Consider the following 13,493-nt stretch of genomic DNA (forward strand, 5'->3'; position numbering starts at 1 on the left):
TTACATATGCATTACCTAAGGATATGTTCTTTCTGGCTGAGTAATTAATTTTTGAGAAGCATATTTCTGAGAAGGTGAAAAGTGAGTGTCTAAATACAAATCCAGCAGCCACTGTGGAAACTTCACTGTGCACTCCAAACCCTACTGCTCCAAACCCTGGGAGTCTCTAGGTCCCAGATGCTGAGGACAAGTTTCCTTCACAGATGGGTATCGCGTGTGTTACACAGCTTTCTCTGTGCCAGTCCACAGAAGTGTTGGCACAGCTAATTTGACTGGAGGAAGACAAAAGCATGGTCATTATGCAAGAAAAAATAGAGCAGAAAGAGTCAGATGAAGCGTCCCAAATGGAGGTGACAGAACGAGACAGGAGATGAGAGCTGCCACGTAAACGTGGCACGCGCGCGGCCGCACTCGGATCTGGATTTCTCAAGCTGGGCTGCAAGCAGTGAGTCACAGGCAGACAGGAAGGATATTTATAGGATTTTGGTTCTTCAGAGGAAAAAATATGAGAGAGTCAGAAATGCCAGAGAAATGAGAGGCTGGGTGATGTCAAACAGCATATGGGGAGCAGGGGAGAGGGAGCTTTTGGCATTGCTGCTGTCGCGTACATCCCAGAGTAACTCGTATTGATCTCTGGGGGCCAGTTCATTTCTGCTGGAAGAATCTGGCTTCTGGGACTCCAGGTACAAAATGAAAACCTCTCAGTCTCTAAGAGCACTAATGTGTTTGCCAAGTGTTTTCTATTTTCTCTTCCTCCCTGCAAATCTTTTTTATTTTTTCTTCTTTTAGGGCCAGTGGAAGATTTAGCAGAACAGGCAGTTTTCCAGCAGGCTTGATTTTGGAAGTTGAACTGATCAGATGATTTAAGATTTGCTAGATGAAGACAGAATTTTGCTTATACACTCTAATATCTGAATTCTGCTGGGATTTTGCATGCATAGGTATTTGGATATACACAGAAACAGCAGCTTTTAGCTCATCACAGAGGTATCAAGGCTGTTTTCTGCTCTAAAAACACAGGGAGGATATGTTAGATTAGACATTCCTCTTACGTAACTGCTGATGATTCTGATTTCCAGGTAAGTTATTTTTTGCTGTCTGGAAACTGAATGCTCTAGGGTAGTCCCAATTCATTCCAGAAGCAGCATGTTATTTCAGCCACTGCTGAAGTGCCATGTCTTTTTGGAAACAACACAAACCTAAGAGCTTTAATTTCTTGTGTTCTATTCTAAATATTCTCTCTGTCCTTAGGAATCCAATGGAGGACTGAACAGAGTTTTGGATACTGGAGGATTAAGCAAACATGCAATCATTACCTTTAATTTTCCTGAAAATACTTCTTCAGAATTGCTGCTTCAGCTGCCATTTCTTCTTCTGTCCTCCACTTGTCAGAGGAATCTTCTTTGTCGTGTTGTTGCAACTTTTTTGAGAGAAGAAGAAGAAAAACAACAGTTTGTTGATATTTTTTCCAGTTTTACTGTCAAATTGAGGGCATGCTTGTATGCAGCTATTCTAGCTATTCCAGGTGTCTGCGGGATGGAGGGACCAGGTGGTGAAGGGTGAAGGTTACTGGTTTAGAGCAGTGACAGTAGTTAACTGGCTCTGATGGATTTCTGATGGCAACACGAGGACCCAGGCTGATTGATAGTGACAGAGCTCACCTTTGTGGGCTGATGGTCAGATGCCTTGTGAGTCTTTGATGCAAAGCTTGTAGGTAATGGGAGAACAAACACACTCAGGCATTTTGAAGAGCTCATTACCTCCATGGAGTGAGCTTGGCAGAAGCTGCCTGGATACCCTGTCAGTAATTCACACAAAATTTTCTCTCTTTTCCATGGGGCCACCTTTCCCATCAAAGACCTATTGTGCTAACAGGGCCCTGTTGCAGCTCCTTCGCACTGGCAGTAGTTTTCAGAAGAGATACATTCCCTCCCTGCATGCAAATTACTAGTCCTTCCTTGCCTTTGTTGAAAGTGAGACATACAACTAGTCCAGAAACAAAACTTGTTCCTTTAAGCACTACTGTATTTAATTGGTAAATAACATCAAAAGTATGTGAATCAGTTCATTTTGCATCTTGCTTGCATAATATGCTCAGAAAAATAAGTCCTATCCCATATGCAGTAAGTATCAAGTGTTATTATCTCAGAGGTGAATTTCAAACACATCTTGTGCCTCTCCAGAAGAAGGGAGAAGCTGATGGTTTTGCTACTCACTGATAGACAGGAGTTCTATTTTATGGTAAACATAATGTGTCAGCACTGGAGTGGCTATTTGTACAGATGTCAGCTCAAAGAATACCTGACACTCATCAAGGGAACTCTACATTTACCACAGACAGCAGAAGCTTTTGCATTATGCTTGAGTATTGAGATTTCCACTGGTTCCCTAGGTACAGAGCAAAACACAGATTTAATTAACAGCATCAGTGCTTCTGAAGAAAATTATAATATCAACTTTTTGTTAATTTCATAAAGCTCAAAGATAACAAATTTTTGCCTTTTATTCCTGGACAAATTCCAGTAAGAAGATGAAGCAGTGAAAAACAGATGAAGCACTGCTGCACCTGCCAAGCAAACTGCATTACTCTGTGTGGCACGTTTAGCAACAAACTAGGATCGTTAGGATATATCCAACTCACAAATACTTTTATTTGTGCTGTGTTTCTCCTACTCTGAATTTTGCTGCCAGCTATGGTCTTATGTAGTTTTACATTCTGCAGCACAGTTTTCTTCCTGCTCAGCAGATGAAGCTGCATTAGAAGCTATTTCCTTTCATGCCAATATGATAACAGTAGCTGTAGGCAAATTAAAGTGTATTACTGATCGACTAGCAGAGGACTAACCATCATTGTTACATTAGCTCTAGATGTGTTATAAATTCATCTTGTAATAATGTTACACTATTATGGAGAAAGATTTAAAAGGCAGGAACAGGCACAGTGTACACACTGTCACAGGCATCCTTTGTGCCCATGTGCCTGCTCTCACCTACTGGACATACCTATAGGGTGTCCAGGTACCACAGCTGAGATGGCAAAGGGAAGGAATGACAGGGAACACCATACATCGTCCTGTACTTCCCATGGAAGCACTTATGCTGCACAGGAGGATGCACCACGATGAGCCAAGCAGTGGTAAATCAATTGTCTGTCTGAGGTGTGAGCTGTTTTTCTAAAAAAAAGTCTTGCTCATTCAACCCAGCATCAGCAGAAGATAGAGCAGGCAACAGCTAGAAGGCAAGGGAGGGCAGTCCCTGTTCCTCATATCTCCTTGTTTAACCTGCAAGAAGTTCTTTTAGAGATGTGATTTGACTGGTGTTCTCCTTGGGTAGCCTGTTTCTGGATAGCCTAGGTAAGAGCTGATTCCAGGAGGAGAGCAGTAAAGTGGGGATTTAACCTGTAGTTTTTTTATTTTATTTTCTCTTTTCAAAGAAACTGACGTGAACAGTAATAAGGAGGCATGTCCTGAAATGGCTGCTGTTGTTGTCTAAATTAAAACTGTGTGAAGTCACAGATCATGGTGACTTCCCAAAGCTGGGAAAGGAGACAGTTTCTTTTGCTACATAACTGCTAACCTTTAAAAATAATCAATCTTCAGCTTAAGGTTAAAACGGATATATGGGGAGCAGCAATGATGTCTGAAACTTGCCTGGAAACCCAATCTACTTGAGCAGCCCTGGGCCCTGGTACCCAGCCTGCAGTTCCCCACACCACCCATACTGACAAGATGTATCCACATTTTGTGGGCACACCGGGTATGAGGAACAACAGACTGCAGATTTAAATCACTGCCAAGGCCAATGTATTCATTGTTCAAGTGACTTATAGACGAATATTATTTCATTACAAAATTGCTATGTCTACCCAAACAGGATGTCAGGACTATTTTGTGTTCATACTTCTTACTGCATCAGTAGTTTCTGAAGTGTAGTAGGCACTGATCACCCCAATGCCACTGAGTTTCTGATATTATCTAACCACCACCATGGAGATTTGGAAAATCACTTCTTGTGGCTGCCTGCCTTTCTCTGCTACTGCCTGAAGCTCCATTACAAACCAAACCACTTTGAAGACAGCAGTTCAATTCTGGGTAACCCTGCTGGAGGCTGTTCCAGATGCCAAGCGTTATGCAGCTTCAGGATCAAGAGTATCAATAACTGGAAGAGAAATAAATTAAGGGCTCCTGACATCACCACTAGTTCAGAGATTCAGCATGTCACCAATCAACAGAGGCTGGAAAACACAATAGAAGCCCATCTGTGCACCTGCCTGGTTCTTCAAATCTTCTCTTAGCATCTGCTAGTGGTTTTGAATGGTGGCAAGATACTGGGATCATGGCAGGGTTTGGTTTCAGCTAGTCAGTTCATGAGTTCTTAGGTAAAGTACTTTTCAACCTGGTTCAGTTCTCCATGTGAGGGTCCCAGTAAGCAAGAACTATTTTATTTAAACTTTTTTTGTTGTTGTTGTTGTTAAAGAAGAGGCTAGGACAGTCTCTGAAGTATTTTGGAAAGCTACTTTCAGGGAAGAACATAAAATTTAATACCAAAATATGTATTGATTTAGAATTCAAGCAGGGAAAAACAAATGTTACAGTCAGTGCTTATTTCTCAGGGACTTCCCTGCCTTGGAGTGATGTACATCTAAGTCCCAACTGTGCATCTTTGCAAACATCTGATGTGCTACTGAAAGTTTGGATTACACAGTTTTGGAAGCAATGCTCTCCTATAACTGAAGAATGCTCCAAGGGTCTGCTCGAAGCAAAGGGAAAAAAATACCTCTATTTCCAGTTATACACCTGTAAAAAATAGTGATTTGCCCTTGTTTTTTCCCCAGTCAGAAAAAGCTGGAGAACTTGAGCTCACATCCTTGCTCAGATAAAGATATTCAAGCACAGACTAGCTTGAAGTCTGTGATACTTTCTGCATAACAACTCTACTTCTGCAAGCTCTGAAAACAAACAACATAATCTTATCCAGAGCCCCACGTCATCTGCCTGACCTGATTTTCTGAGGGAGACATTTTGCCCAGATTTCCCTGGTAGAGACTGACTGATCCACGTACTCCTCAAACCACTTTTGCTACCTTCTGCACAGCTCCTGGGACATGGCTTCCATATTACCTGAAGGCTCCTCAATAATGACCACTGTCCTTGGAAGGAAACCTTCTAGAAGAAATTGTCCACCTTCAGAGCCCCTTCCCAAGCCAATGTGTGCCTTTCCAGCAGCTGCTATTTCAAGAGAGATGAAAATAGCACATGGTGAGGTTACAAGAGTCACTTCTGTGCAAAACACTGAAGGTGACAGATTTTGCTCGGGGTCTTTCAGGGACATCCACAGGGTGATGGGACCACCACCAGTGGCTTTTGCAGAGCTCTAAAGACACACTGAGCTCTCTTGAAAAGCACCTTTGTGGACAATGGAAGACTTGTCTCCCCTGAAGCCCATGTCCCCATAGATGTGGAGCAGGAAAAGAGTGGGGAAACGCAGCCTGTTCTCAGCAGTGTCAGGGCAATTTTACTCAAAGTTGGTCAAATATGGACTAAAGACACAGTCCCTTTGCTAAGTGAAAGAAAGAACAATTAGGAAGCTACAATGATTAAAATAAATAAATAAAGGTAAGCTTTGTGTGAGCCTGGCAGGAACAGAGATAATGAATACCAAACTCCCAAAGAATGGATTTCCATGGTGTTTTATACTGATATGAACCTCACCTTCTAACTCTAAGCAAACCCTTCTGCTCCAGGCAGCACCACGGGAAGGAAGCAGGATTTCTTCCTATCTGGAGAGCAATTCCTCCTGCAGGACACAGCATGGGTGCTGGGAGCAGGGTCTGCCTACACACAGCCTTGCAGAGCTGCAGGCCAGAGTGCATGCCAAGGCACAGACAGGGCAGGTGGCAGTCCTGAAAACCTTTTCCATAGGGACTCAAGCTATTTATCATTTTAAAACTGCTAATACTTTGCCTGTTTTCCTAAGAGAAAGGTGACACAAAAGCATCACACCAGCTAAACAAGATACACTGCTGCAAAATTCAGAAAGCCCCCAAATTCTCTGAAGCCAAACCTGTCGTTGCACTACAGGGGGTCTCAGAAGCCTAAGCATTAACAAAAAGTCAAGCAACCAGATCAGTGTAGCTCAGGTAACTCCAAAAGGAGAGGATAGGATAGCAGAGCATTAACATTTCTTTTAGACAACCTCTATTACACTAACTTTTAATATTCTGAACAAGCACCGAGACACACATTAGTCAATTCTTTAATCACAGCTGCCCAGCAAATTACACACTGTATCTGCTCAGTGTTCTTCAAGCACTAAGAATCTTCTTTATAACTTAGTACATCTTCTTGCCTTGCAGTACAAATAAATGCACTACTTCTAAGATATGCCCTTCTTCAAGCAGATCATTACTGATGTCTGACTTCTTGGGCTTCCTGATGAATTATCCTCTTCTTTCACCTCAAGCAGAAAATGCTCTTCCACCAATAATCTATGACTGTCAGTCTTGATTACTTGTAAACAGTGAAGCTCTTTGAATATTTCTGCTCGTGAAAAGTGTTCGTTTTCTCACTCATGTCTCCCAGTGTGAGATACTGGCAGACCTGACAGCTGTGCTTTATGTTATTTTATTAAAGTTGTTAGTGCTGCAGAATGGTCTATGTTTTCATCACTGCAATTCTTAAGGGAAACACAATATTGTTTCATAACACATTCACACTGGGGAACCTCTTCCTCTTGCCCTTTGTGGAGGAATTCTGTGCCCAGAATTCCCAGTGCAGCAGACTACAGGGGACCTGGGTCTAAGACTGGTTGTTGCTTGAAGTAACATCTATATTGGGGTTTGTACTACTACAAAAAACATCCCAGGGCTACTGCACATACCAGTTCCTCCAGCTCCCTTTGGACTCAGGGCTGTGTGATGAATACACACCCACAGCACATCCTGCCCTTTTCTTGCACACTAGCAAGCAGCTATTGAGGGGGGCTTCATCCCAAACATCCCACCATGTGGGAGAAAAACTCAAGGACTGAGCTGGCTATGGTTCCTCATTCCTTCAGTGATGCTAAGGACCTCCTTGTTCTGATGGTTGACTCCCAGCCATTTCCTCATGTACACATGTACTGCCTTTACATCAACTTAATTCCTGAATTGCCTCTTCTGCCCTCTTCTCTCTGGTGTTGTCCTCCTTGTTATTTCTCCCCAGTGCTTTTTCTTCTTTCACTTCTCTTTATATTTAGCTTATATTCTCACAGTAAAGGTTCATTTCCACACTTCCCATAATGTAATTAAATGTGACATTTAATGCCATTATGAGTGTGAGCTTTTCACTAGGCAGCCCCCTCTACCAGTCCATGCCTCCTGTCTCCATCCCATTTTCCTTCACAGCTGTGGTTCAAGTCCTGACTTGACTAGCAAAATAAAATGAAATAATACGGGATGCAACAGCAGTGCCACAAAGCAGCTTCTCAGGAATGCTGCAATCACATGGCCCTAAATCCTGATTCACTGACCTGTGGGTACTCATTGTAGGAGCTCCCACAGCCCTGGACATTCCCAGCTGGGTACCCCTATGCAACTGCTTTCAGCCCCAGGAAAGGCAAAAACACAAATAGAAGAGTGACATGGTCCTCCCTGATCATCTAAGAGACCACCTACAAGATATGGTATTACCACAGTACAAGGGTCCCCACCAGCTATCAGGACCTGTTTCTGAGCTGCCTTTTCCCCTGCCCTCACCCCCCAGCCTGAGCAGCTCTGTGCTTTCTGCATCTCCATGTTTAATTGGTCCATCTCCATATTTAATTACAGCTACCAGACTGCTGTAATTTAATTGCTTTAATTTACAGTGAGCACTGCAGAAAGAAACCCACATCCTATAATTTTCTCATCTCCTGACTTTGCTTAAGATTCTATAACATCCCAATATCTGCATTTGCAGGAATCAGAAATCCCTGATTTTAGGGTGGTTTTTACTTGCTTCATTAAATCCAAGTTACATAAGGAGGTGGAGAAGAAGTCATAGGTGCCTGCATTCTACATGTGACTTTTTTTTTATTATCTACTGGAAAAGTCCTTCTCCAATTATTTTACTACTTCCACTTGAAATGCAGTGCTACCTCAGAGCTGCTGCTATTATTGCTGCAAAACATATTTTCCATTGGAAACCTCAGTTTAGCAAAGCTGTGTTTTAGAGTGATGTGGTGTTTAGGTTTTTGTTTGTTGGGTTTTTTTTTCCTCCTGTTGTCTCTGTCATCATGACTGCAAATATTTTTTTCACTTGTATTATTGTACTTTGGGGAAAGACTTGAGTGTCACACTTCACCTGGACATATGAAGAACTGCACCCTTTTTAGCAAAGCACTTAGATGAAGAGAAATTTGTGGAAACACAAATAAAGGTGAAGCAAAACCCTTAAACATATGTGTTTAAGTGCTTTGGTAGAATAAACTCTGCAAACACTCATTTCTAACCATTCTGCACTCAAAAACTGTAAGAAAAAAAATATAAAAGGCATCCTAAGAAATTAGCTTTTGAAAGCATAAAAGACAAGTGAGCCCATGAGCAGAACGACTGGTGTATAGAAAACACATTTGCCATTCAGTGAAATATGTAGATAGCACTCTGAAGAGCTCAGATCTTGACAGGCTTCCAGTTTGGCTCCAACTGATACAAAATTCTTGGAAAATGGGCACATTACAAAGGAGATACTTGAGGGAATATCCACTAGGGTAAGAAGTCCTGCCAAAGACTTGAAGAACTGCTATTTACAGCCCGATACGAATCCAGGCGAGAATCTATAAAAGTGCTTGGATACCTTGTCTCCATGTCCATTATCATCCTAGTTGGCAGATAATGTTCTAAACACCCCTGCAGTCTTCCTCACCTTGGAAGAAAAGGTAGATGATTGTAGGGAGCTTCCTAATGGCATCTGCTGGAGAGGGCTGCCCACATGAGAGAAATGCTTTGCACACAGACCTCGGTAGGGAATGGCAAGGTCAGCAACGTGATCACGTGGGAGGAAATGTTATCCTGTGTGGACAGCCTGTCATGCAACATTACTTATTTGGGAAAAGGCTATTTTTAATCAAGAAAAAGCACTTTAATCAAGGATAGAGTCAGTGATTAAAAAATTTCATGCAGGTGCATGCATTACTTCACTTTTCCAAGAGGTGGGAGCTGCAGGGATGTGCACATCTCAGTCCAAGAGCAGAGATAACCTCAAGGAGCCTGCACCAGGCTGATGTATTTTGGCTCCTGATGCAGGGAGTTTCAAAGTCAGAACTTTCCCTGCTAATCTTCTTAACTTTCAACAAACATTTGCTGTACCCTGAGAACACTCAATAAGATTCACGACATGCTGAGGAAGACGTGTGCTGGGGAGGCTGGTTTTGTTTATTTGGTTTATTTGCATTTTTCTGCCAGCACAAAGGAAATCAGCTGCAGGTCAGATGGCATCAGCTCAGAGCCAGTTCAGTGTGCAGTGGGATGTGAGTGTGTCCCCATCTGTGAGGGATTCAACACTCCCTCCCCACCCCCAAACACATCTCTGGGAGCTGCAGGGAGAGCCCAGAGTGACCAGAGCAGTGTTCTTCTCTGGGGAATTAGCTTATTCCTATTACACAAATCCTCACCAACACTTTCTGAAATAAAAAACCCCAACATTGTGTCCTGGAGTAAGATACACTCAGTCACTCTCTCCACTGACTGTAGGAGGATTTTAAGGACACTTCAGCTGTCTAGAATGACACATACCTCATGCTGGAGGCAAACCACTGGGGTTTCACAGCCTCCTTTTGTGTATGAGCCTTACCCACCAACAGACCTTCCCAGGATAGTCCTGTCTGCTTTCCCCACAGCACTCAAAGTCACAGCACTCCTAGATGAAGCTCCAACCCTAGGACAGTCTTTTCCCCCAGGCATCCCTTAAATACTTTAGCTTTCAGCCTTGCACATGCAATGCTACCTCACATCTGAGATTGCCTCCTTGGGATTTAAGCAGCCAATACCCTCTAGTAAGTAGGTACTAAAATAGGTTGTGGAATAAATTGCTCTCATTTAACATTCACTCCGAAAAATACGGCTGCATTTATTAGGCAGCATATTGTTTTATATACTGTTTTGTTATAATAAGTCATGTTTAAAATGTCATGACATTTAAATCAACAGCAGTAAGAGGGAAATGCTGAAAAAGAGCAAGAGGATCAAAAAAGGGTTTGAAAAATCCTGGTGAAAATTATGGGCCAAACACCCTCATTATAGTGAAAATAAAATCACAAGGGAGCTTAAAACTCATGTATGATAAACCTGCTCTGCCTCTCCTGTGACTTGTTCTCCACGTTAGGTCTCTGTGGTTGTCTCCAGATGGGGTGGCCAAGGAGTGGTGCCACCAGCAGCTGAGTTGGTGCTGGATGCAGCAAAGCCCTCCTGGTGCTCTGAATCCTCTTGCAGGTTTAGCCTTTCTCTGTGCTGCCCTTTGCCACTGAGTCACGGCAAACATTCTAGAAAACTCTACTGAATACATTCTTGGAGCTTGTTAATGCCATTTGTCTCAGTGAGGAGCTTTATTTCAATGCCTGAGCTAAGTTATATGAATGAACTTTACATATAATATAAAAGCCTACTTTAACATGGCTTCATAGCCTTTGAGGAGACACACAGACTACCCATCACTGATGATCTACATGCATAATAGCTCTTCTTCACCAGAAAGACTTCTAATGTTAAAAAGAAAGTAGAACAAATGAGAGGAGCTACTCTGTTCCTGCAGATTCAGTGCTCATCTTTTATTCCAGGTCTGCACCCACATTCCAGCATCCCTCCTGCTGCCTCCCTGCTCTCCCACCCATCACCAACAGACAGCAACAACAACAACTGCAGTGACAAAACAGACAGAGATGCAACGAAACATTAAACCCAATTCCAATACCTGAGCTGTACCATGAATATCTCTCACTGAGGCACAGGGTAGAAAAGACAACAAAATGACCTTTCCTGGCATCTTAAGGGATATGTAACCTTGTAATTGGTATAGGCACAATGAAGACACACAAGAGGGAGACCAAGACTATTGAAAGGAATTGTGTATGTTTTTTGAAATTAGTATCTCAGTGTTCCCATTATAACTTGCCAATATGAATGACATTTACTCTTACTCTGAGAAATGAAAGAAACTCTAACAGACAGACTGCATTAAGAATCTATTGATATTCCACTGACCTAGTGGCAGAAGAACCAGACAAGCTTTGTCAAGGGCAAATGCCCCAGAGTCTGCAAATTCATCTCTTAAAGTAACAGTATAGGGAAAAAAATATCTTCAAAATCTGGAATATTTATAAAACCCAGTGGAGCCTTGCACTTCTTGATGTTATAACAGCAGTGGATGGCACTAGAGCCAGGTATGGGAGAAGAACTAGAGATCTCCTATGGTCAATCACCTCTTCCAGCTTTTTCAGGCAGTTAATATTGCCCTAAAACTTATGTGGGAAGCTCCCTTAAGGGACAACACATGGGGTTTTGCCCAATTTTTTTTTTTTTTTCTTACTGTACAAACATCACAAATGTATGTTATCCATATCAGAATACAGATTCTGTTTGGAATGGATGGATGCAGGAGGTGTAAGCTGTGCAAGAGGCCCCTGCTGCATTGCCTTCCCAGTATTAGTGGAAAGACTCAGAAAAGAGGAAAGGAGGAAAAGTAAGGAACAGTTTGGTATTGTTCAAGCAGGATCCTTCATCCCTCAGATGAACCTCCTACCTCATACACTAAGTGATAGAATCATCTACTGGTTTGAGTTGGAAGGGACCTTAAGGATAATCTAGTTCCAACTCCCCTGCATGGGCAGGGACACCTCTCACTAGACCACACTGCTCAGGGCCCCATCCAGTCTGGTCTTGAACATTCCCAGGGGTGGGCAGCCACAATCTCCCTGGGCAACCTGTTCCAGTGTCTCACCAGCCTAAAGAATTCCCTTCTAAAAATCAAATGAGAACAAAAAAGTCACAAAGGGCCCAATGCAGGAGCCCCTATTTAACTCATGAAACTCAAACTGGGATCATAGTGGCTTTCTTCAGGGGGTGGGGGAGCACAGGATGCCTTCACTTTGAGGAGGAAAAATCATCTTGCTCCTCTTCCAAGCTGCAAGTGTTGATCACCTGTTCAAATCCTTTTTTTCTGGGGAATAAGACCACTGTTGTATCCACATAATGCCCACGCTAGAGAACAGGGAATGCATAATAGCCTGGGAATATAATATTCTACAATTAATTTCAGTGAAGGGACTGTGAATTTGGGGAGAATTAATTTTAGCTGGATACATGTTGCAGTTGATTAAGGCTGATAGCTTCTACTAGTAGGAAGGTGTTTTTGATGAAAATACATTGAAAATCTTATTAAACTGCCTAGAAAAAACCAGTTGCCACTACCCATACTACAATCTCCCAGACATCCTCCTGTTTCTACATAGGAAACATGAATTGATAGCATTTGCATAACAATTATTATTCAATATGTAGACTTCTGTATCATTGCTTTTGGACAGCATTAATATTCAAACCTTTGAGCACAAGTGTTTTAGAAACATTCATCTGGAAAAGTCACAGGCAATTTTTTTTGTTTGCAATTCTTTTGCAAGTGCTGTGCCTGTGATGACATCCTGGCAGCAGGTCACCACCTCCTCTCAGCATCACTCACAGAACATGCTTCAGAGCTACAGGAAATCCCACATTGCACGGACAGGGTGATCAGACTAACATGGGGGGATGGAAGGTAGGAAGGGTTCAAAGATGGGAAAAGCAACCCTAAGATTCCCAGTTTTTAGAGACAAAACCTCATTTTGTCTGCTTTCAGTTAAATCAGCTTGTTTGTGCCTTCACAAAGAATGAGAAATTAAAGCAATTTCCATTAGATATGAGTAAAACACATGGCTCAGCTGAGAAGTTGTTTTTCACTCCAGAAGGTCAAATACTTGTGAATTAAATGCTGTGAGAATGGTTCTAGCATGGACATCCTTCATCTCAATTTGCCAGAGTAGGAATTTGCAGGTTTCCCACTCATTCTTCAGGAGGGATGTGACTGGGGAAAAGGCTGTACAGTCACACATTTTGTGGAGGAACTGAATCAGGGCATTCAGGAACCAGAGGGTGGTCAAGGACTGGACCAGCTCCCCAGGGAAGTGGTCACAGCACCAAGCCTGCCTGAGCTCAAGAAGCTTTTGGATGATGCTCTCAGGCATCTCACAGTGAGATTCTTGGGCTGCCTTGCACAGCAGTGGGAATTGGACTCCATGATCCTGTTGGGTCCCTTCCAACTCAGCATATTCTCTGATTCTGTATAATTGTCTTCATTTAAACACAATCTGAAGTCAGAGCAGAGTACCTTGCAAAAAAGAACTTCTTATACAGAAGAAGTTCTACTGCTACATTTTCCTCCCCTTTCTTTAGGTCTTTTTTTTTTAAAAAAAACCAAACAAAACCACAAGACAAACAGCTCCCCTTC

The 13,493-nt window shown here is 42.5% G+C and overlaps 1 protein-coding gene across 1 annotated transcript in view; it reads right to left on the reverse strand.

Moving 5' to 3' along the window:
- Nucleotides 1–1,318: 1,318 nt before the first annotated feature.
- Nucleotides 1,319–13,493, reverse strand: part of FHIT (fragile histidine triad) — a 405,015-nt gene continuing 392,840 nt past the window's right edge. Inside the window, exon 7 of the mRNA XM_009997008.1 lies at nucleotides 1,319–1,420. Coding sequence (XP_009995310.1) covers nucleotides 1,319–1,420 — 102 coding nt within the window. The remainder of the gene's footprint in view (nucleotides 1,421–13,493) is intronic.

Source organism: Chaetura pelagica, unplaced genomic scaffold, assembly GCF_000747805.2.
Source record: "Chaetura pelagica isolate M959 unplaced genomic scaffold, ChaPel_1.0 scaffold364, whole genome shotgun sequence".
Lineage (NCBI taxonomy): Eukaryota > Metazoa > Chordata > Aves > Apodiformes > Apodidae > Chaetura > Chaetura pelagica.